At 44.7% G+C, this 15,099-nt stretch overlaps 1 protein-coding gene across 6 annotated transcripts in view; it reads left to right on the top strand.

Moving 5' to 3' along the window:
* TSC22D1 (TSC22 domain family member 1) overlaps window positions 1-11,680 on the top strand; it is a 92,613-nt gene extending 80,933 nt beyond the window's left edge. For 4 of the 6 annotated variants that reach the window (XM_061994991.1, XM_061994982.1, XM_061995050.1 and 1 more), the window contains 2 exons: window positions 9,073-9,124; window positions 10,234-11,680. In XM_061994991.1, coding sequence (XP_061850975.1) covers window positions 9,073-9,124; window positions 10,234-10,491 — 310 coding nt within the window. In that variant the 3' untranslated portion in view covers window positions 10,492-11,680. Of the gene's footprint in view, window positions 1-8,374; window positions 8,659-9,072; window positions 9,125-10,233 lie in introns of those variants that run through there. The other 2 variants (XM_061995025.1, XM_061995033.1) reach the window with 2 other exon arrangements.
* Window positions 11,681-15,099: the final 3,419 nt, after the last annotated feature.

Raw genomic sequence — 15,099 nt, forward strand, 5'->3', positions numbered from 1 at the left:
GTTACTAAGTAGGTTACTCATTTCAGACTTCTGATACTGGAGTTGGTTGAGTGTTATTTTTACGAGGGTTTTGTTTTGAGGGTTCAAAGCATCATCTTGGTGGTTTCTAGAGGATGAGGTAATTGTTTTCAAGAAGTGTTCGGTGCCTAACAGTGTATGTATGAGCTCAGACCTTGTTTTGTACAAAAGACTGTTGGAACAGATAATGAAACATTTTAGGTGGACAGGCACCAGAAAACAGGCATCAGCAGAATTAGGGAGTGGACAGGACTTCTTCATAAACAGGATGTCACTTTTAAATTTAGCCAACTCTGCCTAAAGATGGTTACCCACATATTTAATAAGTATGAAATAATATCCTGAAGTCTTTCCTTTGAAAGTGTGTGTTAAAAGATTGAAAGTGTATTTTCTGCTGTTTGCAGAATGTCTGGTTCAAGGATGTCTAAATGTCAGTGGTGTCTGCCATGGCCACCATGGATCCTACAGTGTCAAGGTACTTGCTGTTTGTAAACTAGAAGATGCAACCTGGTGAAAAATTAGGGGTTTCTACTGGCCAGGGTTCCTTTAGAGGAACAGCAGGTTACCGAGGAAGGCTGAATCCCACTTGAAGGAGAACCAAGATTTCAGGATATACAGACCTTCTGTAGATAACATGGTCTTATGCCAGCCATTTGCAGTCTCTGGCCCAGAAGATGCTCCAGGGATGTGTTCCAAATATGCTGAGCCAGAACATCTGTCTTCTGGCTATCCTCTCTGGTTTGCAGTGTAGAAGGATCCCAAGAAAGAAGTGTTGTTGCTAAAGTGGGTAATACTTCTCTAAAGCTGTAAGGTACAGTCAGGTCAGACTGAAATATTTATTTATCTGGCTTTACGTAATTTTTAAAAGTAATTTTGAAGTACAGCTCATGTCATAGTTTTATGTGCTTTCCCTGGGTATTTTGCATTCTATTTCAAAGAAGTATTGCTTTACAATTTCTTACTTCAGCGAGGAAAGCTTAAGTGCTTTTTATGTAGAGATACTCTGTTGGGATTTCTGCAATTGTGAGTCAGCGGATTTGTGTCTCTTAGGTCACTGAAGCTGTGCCTGGATTAAGAAGCCTGGGAGTACCGTGTCTGTTTCTCAATGCCCTACTGAGGATTGCTCTCATATCTTCATTTCCATAGGAAGGGGATGGGTGGGAAGCACAGGCTGGGCAGGAAATCATCCAGCGTGACTGGGTGGTTGATAAAGGAGAGCAAGGCAGGGTATATACTGCATCTGGCAGATGGGTGACATTCTTACCCCTTTCTGGAAATTCCCTCCATGCATCCTGAATAGGTGGGAATACATAGGGTTTTATTTTTATAAATTAAAGTTTCCATTCAGGTATAAAACTACTTTTAAATACATTAGAGTGTATTCAGCTTGTCCCAGTGCACTTCTGCTTGGATGGAACAAGAGGTCTTGAGTTACCCCAAAAGCTGGTAAAATGTGTGTTCAGGTGCAACCAAAGTGGAGTGTTTTCACCACTCAGAGTTTAAGAAACATTATTACAGCTCATTATTGCAGGCATTAGAGCCAGGGGAGTTAATCTGAATGCCTTTCACCTACTTGTTCTTTGATATTGCTAATACATTTGAAGCCATTTGCCAGTAATTGCAAAGAGATTGAAATTGTAGGAGTGTGAAGTGGCATTGAACTCCTACCTTTACTGTCTTTATTCTAGTACTCACCTAACTGAGTTAAGGTGTTAGAGGCTTATTATTGTTTAACAGAATGGTTCTGTACAACAGGGTGATAACAGCGACCTTCATCCTCATTCACTACAGATTGGATTCCAAGTTTCGAGTGCTCCATTCCCACACTTAGGGCTTGCCTTGTGTTTTGTGTCGTGATTTTCTCCTTTGATGATCATTGACTTGAAGCTGGAGTAGGGACTTTCATTCCAAAGGTCCCAACGACCATAGGACAATACTGTCTAATTGCAGAGGTTTTGGTTTTGTTCCTAACAAATTTAATTGTCTTCTGGTGTGATATACTGGGAAATGCAGACTTAATTTCAAGTGTTGAATCAAAGGGGCCACCAAGGGGAAAATGATGTTCAGTGAGAAGTATACGCCAGCTGCTATGACAAATAAATAGTTTCTTAGTAAATGTGACTAAATTCAATATGGTTTCAACAGGAACAATTAGAAAAAGGGAGGGGTGGGAAAAAGAGGAGTGAAGTGGATATAAAAAAGCATAATGGGTGTAGGCTTCACAGGAGCTGGGAACAGAAGAAATGAGACACTTAAGGTCCTTCATTCCCTTCTTCCACAATTAGCACCAGTCCAGAAAACCAATTGAGATGGAAGAGGAATATCATGTGTGAATTAAGGAAAGATAAAATATTAAAGAGTTTAAAAAGCAATAAAAGATGACTCTTCTCAGTTCTGAGTTAAATTGGCTGCTTTTAGTTTGATAGCTAAATCCCACTGTGTGCTGTCAGTGTAGGGTGAGGTGGATGGGTGTCAAGAGTGTCCCTCCTTTGCTATCAGCCACCTGGGTCAGAGATGCTGTTTAATATAGAGAACTTCAGCTTTCCAAATGCTCATTGTGTCACCGTGCCAAACCACTTCCTATACTTGCTATGTTTCTTTTGTTATGTTAGATGTAACTTGAAATGCTCCAGTGACTCTCCTTCCTCCTCTCTTCATTTAATGTTGGAGTAAGTGGTTGAAAAATCCTCTGGACTGTTAGAACAAGTGGGCTAAAATGCTAGAGTAAGTGTTTTTTACTTTGAGGTGTTCTCCTTCACTTTGAGAAAAGAGAGAGTAAGCTGTGTATAAGGCCAGGGAATTGAACACTCTTTTTATGAACTAAATCTGAAATTATTTAAACCAAATTTCACATAAAGAAAAAATGAATGTGAAGTCCACTATTTGCGTAGTGAAACTTCAATGCTACTTCATGGCACTAAACAGTTTTTCTCCCTTTCATTCTGGGGACAGTGTCAGCATGCAGAGTGACATTGTGTACAGCTTTCTGGAGGAAAGAAAATCAATTTCTGGCTTAGATGTCTCACTTGAAACTTTCAGGATGCTAGTGGTTGGTGGATCTTTTCCCACTTGCAGACATTTGTCAAGGGCAGTTTATGGGATACTGAGGAAGGCTTTCACTTTTAATGAAGTATTTTACACTTACTTTGAGCTTGAATATGGAATTAGGGAAGTCTGTGATTCCTAAAGTAAATGTTACTGCAAATGTATTAACTATTTTAAATATAGGAGGTGTAGCATCTGGATGTGATTTCAGATTTTGAGTAATGACAGCCCTCACTTGACTCTGTGAGATTTTGAAACTCAATGGATGTGCACGAACAGGGTCCTTCATCCCAGCCACATTTCTAGATGATCACTCAAAAAGAGATCTGTCATGTCCATCTCCAAGCATCAGAATTGCTTTAAGATGGCTCGCATTTCCTTGCAAAGTGCTTTCTGACCAGTAAAGACTGGGTTATCTCTGTCCCCTTTTACAACCAGGTACTTGATACAGCATTAATGTTTTGTCAGCATTAAAGTTGAGAGATCATTATAATTCTCATTAAAAACAACTAAGGTTGATATTGCAATTAGTTGCCTGTAAAAGAGAAAGATGATATTCTCAGAGGAGCCAGTTTGTCTTTTGATCATCTTACGAGGTTATCTTCTTGCTTTTAAATGCAGCCTTCTGTCTCCTGTGCAGGGTGCACAGCATGAGACTTCGGTGTGTGCATTGTGATTCGAGATTCTGTCAAGTTATTTCCCAAAACCCAGCGGGGTGTAGGTATTCTCTCTATGGAGTATTTATTTAGCTATGCTTGCACATCTTGAGAGGAAAAAAAAATGACAAATATAGCACTCCATTTCATCTCGCATAGCTTTCCCTTTCATCTGTTTTTAATGGAACAAAAAGTCAATTCCCATGCAAACCAAATTAGGGATGCAATGCAAACCAAATTAGAGATGCAAGTAACTTGACTATGGGGGAGGAAAAGCTCATATTTAGGAGAACTGACAGGGTAATAGCTGGTAGCAAGAAGTTCTTCTATTTAGCAGAAGTACATAAATTGTAATATGTAGAACTCAAGCTGAAAAAAAGAAGTGTTATGTTTTGGAGCTGAACAGTAAGCTTTCAATGGCTTGGTTCTTTAAATCAAGATTCTAGCTGCAAGTTTGGGCTAGAAAAAGGAAGTTGGCTGAGATTTCATGATCTTTATCTAGACTATCTGAATGTGACTTTTCTTTTTTGGTTTACTTTGTTATAAAAAAGTATGACTTACTGTGAGTGGGGGGGAAAAAAAGAAATCTGGGCAGCTTCTCCAGCCTGTCTTGTACCTGTATTGAGATTAAAAAATAAATATGGCCTATTGAAATAAATAGTCCTTTAGTCCTTGATGTCAACTGGAGCCAGTTTCCTCTTCATGTTATTAGCTTGGAGCAATTATGCTTAATTTTTTACACTTGAGCAGGGGACGGAGTGTTGCTGTCAATGCACAAATAGTTTTGAATTTGTGATTTTTTTAGGTATAATGACACTTTGTCACATAGTGACCACTTTTAGATGGAAAGTGACATGTAAAGTCAGTAGAATCTAGCTACTACTGTGGAGCTTTGGAGTAATTAACAGATTTTTAGATCTTGCTTTTTAAAATTTTCAGTGCCTTTATTTTGTAGTAGAAAATAGTACCTGAGGTCCACAGGATCTGAGCCTGTCTATAGTGTATGATCAAAGTGTGCCATAACAGAAATTGCTGCTTTCTAACCCAGTTTCTGGTGTGGTATCTTTGCTACACGGTTAAAAGACATGATTTATTTCTACTTCAGGAGATGCTTCTCTAGGACTAGATGTTGGCTTCTAAAGGGAACAACATACATTGACAAGGTACTTGAAAGATATTTTTTTTAAGTGAAATATATTTTAACATGCACACAGAAATATTCCAAACCAGAATTGTGTAGAGACAAAATGATTCTGTGCTGCAGGGTACCTCATTATGTGCTTAAGATGAAAAGCACTTTTTTCAAGTGCTTAGCATGATTAATTTGAGACAAGAGGAAAGTATTTTGTAGAAGAAACAGTGTTTAAGAACCTAAACACTACAAAAGGTGAAGAGTGCTGAAAAGTCTAACTACTGTGTGTGTTTCAGCTTAAGCAGTTAATTTATTTGAGGATCAGAGATGCTCATGAGATACTTGTTTAGCAGTAGATTGTATTCTGCCCTGCTTTTTTTCTCAGTATTTCACCTTCACTTTTTCTATCACTGTACACAGCAATTGTGACCACCTGGGAAGCCTCCATAGTGAGGGGACACCCAATAAATGTCCTTCCTCTCTCCTATCCAGGGCTGGTGAGAGCATGAGTTGGTGCAGCTCAGTGCTTACCCTGAGTGGCTTTACAGAAGTAAGGAATTCTGCAACCTTTCTCACCTCTTCTCACAGGAATGTCAAACTGTAAGCTTTTGCAGGAGTCTCATATCATGTAGTGTCTGTTAATGAGGTGTTAAAAGAGATAGTTAGAAGGTTTTGAGTAACACAGTAGTCATCTTGACTCCCTCCTAGAGCTGTAAGGGAGGGTGGGTGAGTCAAAACAATGAAGTGCACATTGAATGTCAGGATGGAGGAGGCAGGAGAGGAGAAAACCAATGAACAAACAAGAGGAAAGGGAGCTTGAAGGATTACTTTCATTAAATCTTCCTTCTGTAGATTATATGATTTATAAAATAGAACACATTTTTAAAAAGCAACAGCAAAAGCCCAGCCTTTACACATGGAGTTCAGTCTCCATCCTTGTCAGGGAGATGATGGGGTGTTGAGGTGAGAATATCTGAGATTAGTGGTGGACCCACCCTGCCCACCACGTCCAATTTTGGGAGTGAAAGTGTAGTACATGTCATGGTTTGGGTTTTTTATTTCCCAGATGATGTGATAGCTCAGTGCTTCCTCAGCCATAAAGGGACACATACGGTTTTCCTTTTTATAGGGTGGGCAAAGCAGAAGATGCACATTAATATGCAGTTCTACTTACGCAGCTGACAGCTTTCTATTGAATCACAACTTGTAGGCATCTAAAAATAAACGAAGGAATTTGTGAAAAGCCCACTGAAGTTAATGGAAGATGGTTAATGAGTTTAGTAGGAATTGGATTTAGGATCCTGTCTGCATCTCTTCTTCTTGAAGATACGTTAATATAGATTAAAAGGCTATGTTATTGTTAATTTAGTCTGAGAATGATACCATGTTTCTAAGTGGAATGATAGCATTTTATATACAAATGAAAATACAAATATCTGCTGTCCATCCTGCAACAGCAAAGCTCAGTCTGCTCAGGCATTTCAGTTTGCTAATTAGGCCTTTACAAAAATAACTTACCTGAAGATAGCAGAGATAGGACATCTGATTTTACACCTACCTCCACCCTTTTCTGATTGAGAGCTTCAAGGGACCCAGATTGCCCCAAGCTTGTGGCCAGCTGAAGTTCCATTCATTTTATCATCCTGAGGAACTGCCCATGAGAATGGTCCAATGTCACTTAAGACATTACTGATTTTCAAGCCCAACTCTTCATAAAACAATAATACAGATCAAGTCTAGGGCTGGAGTTGATACAGATTCCAGCACAGATGATGTGCTTTTGGAGCTGTTTGTTAAATGGCGCCCTTGTTCACGATGAGTACCATTGTATGCAGTCAGTGACCTCTGCAAAGAAAGCGGTTTATCGAGGTGAATGTACAACGTGTCTTTACTGGTGTTTATCTGTCAGGAGGTGGGAAGCTGGAGCCTGGTATGTGTGTTGTAATGTGTTGCTTTTAGTTTACTTGTTATTAAATTTGCAAGTCAACACAGGCAGGGGTTTTATTTTAATTTTAATTTTCAGCCTGTTAGGTACTGTCCTGTGCAACTTCCCCATGTACCTGACGGGTGAGAGGGAAGCTGTGCCGTTGTGAGATGTGCATCCAGTGTGCTACAGGGCAAGCAGCTGTGAGGGGCTCTTATTCTTAAATGTGACCTCTCTGGTGAATAGGATTAGTATATACTACTCCAGGGGCATTACTGAATGAAAGAATAGTAGACAAGGACAACACAAATAAACTAAGAAGGATGATGCAGCTACGCAAATGCTAAATTTAGCTTTAAGATGATTATTCTGTGCCTCTTGACTTTCCTGCTTCTCTGACAGTAACACCTGTGACATATACGTGACTTCTATCTCTTGGAGAAGCTTGCTATAGAGAATTGAATAGTTCTTTTACTTCTTTTTGTGCCTTTAACTGACGTAATGCCAGATGAAAATGCAGGTCGGTTGTTTCTTGTGGCAGTATTTTGAGGTGGTCGAATTTATCATTAGGTCTCTTTCTAAACTGTTAACTGTAGTGGCTGTGCCCTGTGACACCTGAGAGCATAACACTTGTTAAGAAAGACACCACCAATTAGGTTGGTGAAGAGTTTTTGCTAAATTATTAATGCATGTGCAGCAGCTGTAAGTACTGCAAGGTGTCATCTGAAAATGTGTGAATAGGTGTTTTCCCGTGTTCCCGTAGGAGAGCATCAGCTGGCTCGCTAGAACTCCGCGGGTTCGTGCTGTGCGCGCTTTTTGAGGATGATCTGATGGCTGAATGTTGTTGTTCATAAATGAACAACAAGGCCTCGGAAGGCCTGCATAAGGGATAAAGAGGGATTGTTGCATCTTCAGCAGATCTCTCAAGTCTGAAACAGCTTTATCTGTCCGTGTGTATCTTGCATCCGCAGCCCATGTGTGCAGAGCTATGGGGTACGGAGTGCAGTCGCCGGGGGCTGCGGCGCGGATGCCCAGGCAGGGGCCGGGTGTTAGGTCTTGAGTGCCCCGGGGGCGGCGGGGCCCGGCGCGGCCGGCACCGCCCTGCGCCAATAGGTGGCGGTGTCGGCGCGGTAACGGGCGGCCCCTGTGCGCGCGGCCCGCGCTCCCGCCGGCGGCCGGCAGCCCGCCGGGCTTCCCCGCCGCGCTGCATCCGCGTTAGAACGCGCACGGCGTTTAATTCCCCCCTCCGTTCTCGCCGTCGAGCCATCGGCACGGTGAGCCGCGCTCCGATATCCCGCGGGTCAGGTTTTCGCGTGGTGAAGGGGGTGGGTGTGTGGGCAGAGGCTGCCTTCCCCCACCCTTTCACGCGCGGGGGGGTCGTTCCGCGTGGGCGCTGCGTGGCGGGCAGGGCGCTGCCGGACCCGGGGGCTGCGTGGCCGGGCGCGGGAGGGGGGGGGGGGGGGGGGGGAGCGGGGAGTGTTCCTAATGAGATGCGACGGGGCGGGGCCCGAGCTGCGGCGCAGCCAATGGGCGGCTCCGCCGCCGCATAAATTATGGGGGGGGCCGGCATGGGCAGGTTTTGTGCGGCGCGGCGGAGCGCTGACCTCGGAGCTGGCCGAGCGCAGCCCCGCGCCCCGCAGGGTCCCGCCGCCCGGCCCCGCCGCCGCCCGGGGGAGCTGCCCCGCTGCCCGCACAGCCGCACCCGGCCAGAGGGAGACAGACCTGATTTCTCCGGGGAGCGCTTCTGGCCGCGATCGCATGAATGCCCAATGTTGTAGACCAGTGGCAATGGATCTAGGAGTTTATCAACTAAGACACTTCTCAATTTCTTTCTTATCGTCTTTGCTGGGCACCGACAACTCCTCCCTGAGGCTCGACAGTAGGTAAATAAGTGTTGTGTCCGAGGGGCTCCGCCGGCGCGGAGGTAGCGGGGCAGGTGAATGCCGGGCTGGCTCCTTTGTCCGGGGGAGCCGCAGCGGCGGCACCGGGCGCTCGCCTCGCCTCCCCGGAGGGGCTGCCCTCCCCGGAGCGCAGCGCTTCTGCCGCAGCCCGCGGTTAAGCTCCATCTTTGTGGTCTGTTGGGGGGCAAAATGTCGGTCTGTTTGATTGGGCTGCGGGTGGGGGGGTTCGAGGCGGCTTCACAGGTTGCTTTGCTGCATTGGAGCATCCTGGTGAGGCGGCGGCAGGGCAGCGTGAGGATGACTTTTTCGCAGCCAACTGGCTACTGATGCCCGCGTCTCTCGTGTCTTAAATAATTAAACCGGTGCTAATGTTGTATGTTATTTCTTTTTTTGCAGCTCCTCTGGTGCAAGCGTGGTAGCAATCGACAACAAGATCGAGCAAGCGATGGTATGTACTGATTGGGGCATAAAACCGTGTTCATGTTTAAAGCAGTAAACAAGATGGGGATGCGGCAGGCTATGGTTAACCCACGCGTGGATGCATTTTCATATCCCGGGACAGGAAGGGAGGCACGGGTTTGTCTTAGGGGAGGCTTTTTGGTGGTTGGGATAGGGCTTTTTTGTGTTGTTTTTTTTTGGGGGGGGGGGGGGGGTTCGAGCGGGGGGGGAGGGGGCGTTTATTGATGATCAAAGGCTTCCTGAGCAGAGGAATGCGCACGTTTTTCTGTCGATGCCGGACAGGGAATGACGGCATCGCTTTTGGCTCCTGCCTCCCCAAACGATTGATCCCGGCTACATGCGGCGGGGGAGGGGCGGTGCTGGGGCAGAAAGCGGCATTTGTTGGGGACGGCAGGGCGACGTGTACGACATCCCCGCCGAGGTGCTTGGCACTTTTTTTTTTTTGAACTGCCCCTCCGGCGCTCCGGGCCGCCCCTGCCAAACGGGCGCATCCCCCCCGCGGGGCTGTAGCCAGGGCACTCGCCGCCGCGCGCTTCTCGCGGCCGGCGGCGCGGTGCCCGGAGCGGGGGGGCGCTCCTCGTCGCGGGCCGCCGGCCCGGTCCCCCGGCGCGGTGCCGTCCCTCCCGTCCCGCCGCGCTGCGCCTGGGGCCCGGCCGGCCTTTGTTACTGGAGCGGCGCCTGGAGCCGTTCTCACGGGAGGCTCTGCCGACTGTTGCTAGGCAAACTCCGAGCCTTTAACTCCCGGCTATAAATAACTCGGCCGCTCATTGGGCGGGCCGCGCTCTGACGTCACCCGCGGCCGCGCGCGGCCGGCGGTAGGGAGGGAAATGCGGCAACCTGCCCTGAGAACTGGCTGCAGCCGGCGCGCGGGGGGCGGGGCCGCGGCGGCGCGCGGCCGCACGTGCGCGGCGGGCGGGACGGAGGGAGGCGGGAGGGCACCCACCGCCCGGCCCGGGCTGGCCGTGCCTCAGGATGCCCCTCCGTGCCCGAGCAGAGCTGGGGCTCACGGCGCCTCGCTGCGAAGGTGGAGCTGGGTGGGAGCCTGGGACCTGGCGCTGGGCTGTTCTCCTAATGCATATGCTCTCTTCTGCGTTTTAGGATCTGGTAAAGAGTCACTTGATGTATGCGGTCAGGGAGGAAGTGGAGGTCCTCAAAGAGCAAATCAAAGAGCTGATAGAGAAGAACTCCCAGCTGGAGCAAGAAAATACTCTGCTAAAAACACTTGCCAGTCCAGAGCAGCTTGCCCAGTTCCAGGCACAGCTGCAAACTGGTTCCCCACCTTCCTCCTCCCAGTCACAAGGGACAGCGCAGCAGCCTGCTCAGCCAGCATCACAGGGGTCAGGGCCTTCAGCGTAGCTCAAGATGTCCTTGCCGTTGTGATCACTGGCCTCTGAACTGCCCAGAGCAAGAAGGACTAGCGGGAATCCGCCACAGCCACCCTTCATTCATTTCAATGTACATCGCAACCCGGACTGAGGACTCCATGCCCTGCACACATCAGGAGAGGCTTTTACCCGTCTGTATTACACACTCATTTGTCTCTTTCTCTTCTCTCCCTTCCCCCTTTTTGGCTTGAAGGAGTCTTTATTTTAGGTTGTCTGCATAAAATAAACTTCCAGAGAATTAGCACAAGTACACTGGGAACTTGAGCAGCTTCTGCAAATGGCTGAGAAACGAAGCTGCATGCCTGAATTTTTTTTGGGTTTGTTTTTAAAATCTTCCGCTCATCCAGTGACATTAACCGATACAAGTGCTTTTCAAGCTTGGAATTATGAAGAAATAGACTGGAGTAAAAAGTGATGGCTCAATCCCCCGTAGTACAGTGGGGTTCCAAAGTGTGGACTGATGCATAGGATCTAAGAGGAAGAGGGAGAAAGGTAAATTCAGTGTTTTAACACTTAATTGTCACCTGAAACCTTAAGTGCAAATATTTGCACCGTTTTCTGGAGCAGTGGACAGGTGCATAAAACTGTATTATATATAGAAAGCAGGTAGGTGACGTGCAGTTGGGTCATAGAATAATTACAATGAAGGTTATTTGCCTACTGTATATTTGTGTATTTAGTGTAATTACTTTGTAAAATAGAAAACTGTAACTATTTAGGTTGTACAGATTGAAGTTTAGTTGTTTCATTGGCTGATCTGAAGAAGTTTGAAAAGTTTTGGGGTTTTTCTTTTGTTTGTTTTTTTTTTTAATGCTACATGAAAAAGAATGCACCTACGCAACTGTTCAGAATTTGGCAGATTTATGCTGTTTGTGTAACTTCTGAAGTTCCCTGGCTGCTGATTATCTTGAAGTAAATCTTTGTTCATTGTAGTTTGATTCAAGACAGGAAAAACCACTCCAAAAATTATCAACCCCCCGCTAGCAAAGAATTTAAAAGAAGAAAAAAAGAAATTGGGTTTCCCAGTATGGATTTTTTGCATATGATCTGTATAGTAGTATGCATATGTTTTTGTGCATGTTCTCTAAACAGTTGTAACACGTCAATGTATTTAACTGTTGCACTTGTCAACTTTCAATAAAGCATACGATGTTGATAAATCACGGTTTGTATATTGTACTGATGTTAACTGCAGTCACTTTCAACGTGTTGCAATGCAGTTTTACATGAACAGTGAGGTCAGGGAGCACAGGCTTGGGTCTGAGATCCTCCTTGTCTTCAGAGCTTTAGCTTCAGTTAAAAATGCTGCTCCTGTTTGTTGCAGTTTCTTAAAAACCCTGTGAACTGGCATGAAGGAGGGGGAAATAGGGGGCAGACTGAGCCTGGGCAGTCAGAAGTGTTGGGTGCTTTCTACACATTAAATAGTAGGTGAGCAAGAGTGCAGACATCTGCTCTATTATCAGCCATAGATGAATATAAATCTCATGCAAAAGTTATTCCCTTGTCTGGGCATGGCAGCAGCTCCAACACCTGTAGTGCAGGGTGACAAAGGCAGCGAGCCCTACAGCTTCCCCAGCAGGTCAGCCATAGCATCAAAACTTCCAGTGGTGAGACCAGGCTGAAATCTCAATGGCCAAGAATTTCTCACACCTTTTACCATGATTATTTCATACTTATTTTTTTGTTTTGAGATAGTGTGAATTTGGTGTGTAGTGGTTAGTTCTGCCTTCTGAAATTGTTGGGGAGAATTTCCATTTCTGTGCAAAGCGAACACAACTTTCCCTGCAGTTTGGAATAAACACCCCCAATGTTTCTTTTTTGGTAATGATGGCTAAAATACATCTGAACCTAAACCTATAAATTTCAAGGTGAAGGACTAGATAGGGTGTGATTGATAGCCTGCAAATTGTGTTCTGTGGTGTTGGGGATGGTAATCTTAAGTATTTATTCACAACGAGAGAAAGCAGTCAGTAGTTTTGAGCGGCAGGACAGTGCTTTGACTTTGAAAGCAGTGTCCTAAGATACGAATCCAGAAGATTAATTTGACTTGAAATGTCAGGGCTTTTTACAAAGGGGTTTTTTTATAAGGTTTTATATGACTGCTCACTCCTTATAATGAAAATCAGGAGATACCTTTCACGAGGAGCTTCACATTCTTGTGAGAGTAGTCAGGTCTAGCAGAGGTAACGAGAAGGCTGAAGGTTCAAAGGTGGTGGCATGGATCACCTTTCTATGTGACTTAGAGCTAAACTCTTGGGTACTTGCCGTGCAGCAGTTCAGGGCTTGCTTAGCTGTATCTCAGCACAGGTCACTGCATTACCTTCACTGGGATATCAGAGAGTGTGTATGGGGGAGTGTCAACTTTAATTCATAGTTTGTGTTCTTGAGATGTTGATAAGTAAGTTGAGAGTCATCTTAATGCCAGCAAGAAAGGCAAAGTGCTTTTTTTCATGGATTAAGCTAAAATTAGAAATTGATGATAGCCTTTGTGGCAGAACAGCACTTGAGTTATTTGGATCAGACAAAGGGAATGCTAATTTTGGTGCTTTTTAAATGGCTTAATTGTTTCCAGTTGCCTTTATATTATGAATGTCTCTTTAGCACTTCCAGGCTGAGTGTATAAAAAAAGTCAGTCTGAACACGCAGATCGGCTTTTTCACCCCATTTGCTTACCGAAACTGGCACAGAATTATTTTTTGCTTAAGAAATAAATTGACCTCTGAGTTTATTTCTTTCACTTTGTTTGAGCAACAGTACAAGCATATTCTAAATCTGAGGTTATAGATTTTTTGTAACTGTTCTTTAATGTGGTATCTGGAAGTCTGAAGGTTATTGATTAGGTAATACATTAATAATTGTAGTACGCTGCATTTTGATATTGGCAAATATGGTCATTTAGGTGCTGAGTAGTTTTTAAACCATGGAGACTTTTTTTTGAGCTGTTTATTAGTTAGGCAGAGCAGTGCTTTATTGCTGAGGTAATTTGAGCTCTGTCAAAACTGCAGCGTCTCTCCATGAAACGGGTTCGAATTCACTAAAATTGCACCTGAGACCCAAAGGAAGAGTAGATGTTTCAGCTGGTTGTGTTGTAGTACTTCGGGAATGAATTGTTTTGATTTTTGCTTTTGTTCTAGAACAAATGTGAGGTTTTTTGCAGAACACTTTAAATGTTATCAATAGTCAAGAGTGCTGTGTTTTTTCCACCAGAATTTTTCTTTCAGAGGAGCTCTGAGATGCTCGGGTTTTCATTCACAGCGAGACTCAAATTTAAGTGTCATCTATCTCTTATATGTCAGGCTTTTTATTCTTTGCTTATCTCTGATTCAGTAACTCTTCAGGCTGTATTCAAGCTGATTGTTATTTAACTTCTTGTTAACAATTAGCTGCACATTTGCCTTATTTTCAACAGCAATATGATAAACTGATCCAAGCAAATTACCAGAGATCAGATTGCTTCCCCCCACCCCCATGGATTTTTTAACTTTTGTTTTGTTGGGTTTAAAAAAAAAGCCACAATGATTTTTGGCAAATGACTCTAAAGCAAGTCCAGTTTGGCCAAATTCTGCAGGGCTCTGTAAATATTTGGGAAGAGAAATATCCTTCCATTACGTGCCTGAATACTGCCTGGAGAGCACCCAGCCACAACCTCCCAGCAGCAGTGAAGAAAACGCAGTGTCTTACACATGCCTCTCCCTAATTTTTACAGAATAAATCAGTGCCTGGGAGGCAGCTTCCTCGCCATTCAACTGGGGAGAGAACCCAGCGAGACCATTTGGGAATTAGCACCTTTGATTTGTGTAGCTCCAGTGAATGTATTAATCTCAATACAAAGATTTGTAATTGTTATTTATTCCTCGTAGGGGTGAAGTAGCAGTACTCGAGCTGCCTGACTGAAGGCACACTTGTTCAGCTTAATGTATGCCATTCACAGAATCTCTGGTTAAGTGTCTCAAGTACTTTAGTAGCAGTTCATGTCTTACAGACCTGATGTTGTTTCTTGCTTTTCTCCTCTCTCTTTAGGATTATGCATTTTTGCTTTCTGGAGAGTTTTCTGCTGGGATGAGCCTGAAACAAGTTACAAATCTGAGGCTTTGCCAGATTAATTCAGTTCCAACCCTTGTTGGTCAGTGTAACTTCAGATGTAGGAAATGTAACAGAGATTGGTTGCTGGAGGCAGCTCCTGGGGAGTTTGGAATGACCTCAGGCATTTGAAAATGCTTGTTTGAGGATACTCTGAAAAACACCTGCCGCTGGCCCAGTCCTTTTCATGAGCTGAGTAAGCAGACTCACCTGACTGCATTGAGTATGTGCTGAGCTAGGCCAACATCGCTATGTTTGAAACTCCCATGGCAAGGAGTTTCCAGCAGACACTGGCAACTGCCCTCCTGAATCGGGGTTCAGTTTCCAACAGGAGCAAAGCCAAGCTCAACAACCAAGTTAAAAGCCAAACCATGAGTAAACTAACTTCCTTACATTGTAAATACATCAGAAAACGGCAGCAGTTCAAAAGGGAAAATGAGCAAAACTGTGAAGACTTTCCTTGAAACTATGTCCCAGGTGGTGGTCATTCATTGAGGTG

This window comes from Colius striatus, chromosome 1 (assembly GCF_028858725.1).
Source record: "Colius striatus isolate bColStr4 chromosome 1, bColStr4.1.hap1, whole genome shotgun sequence".
Classification (NCBI taxonomy): domain Eukaryota; kingdom Metazoa; phylum Chordata; class Aves; order Coliiformes; family Coliidae; genus Colius; species Colius striatus.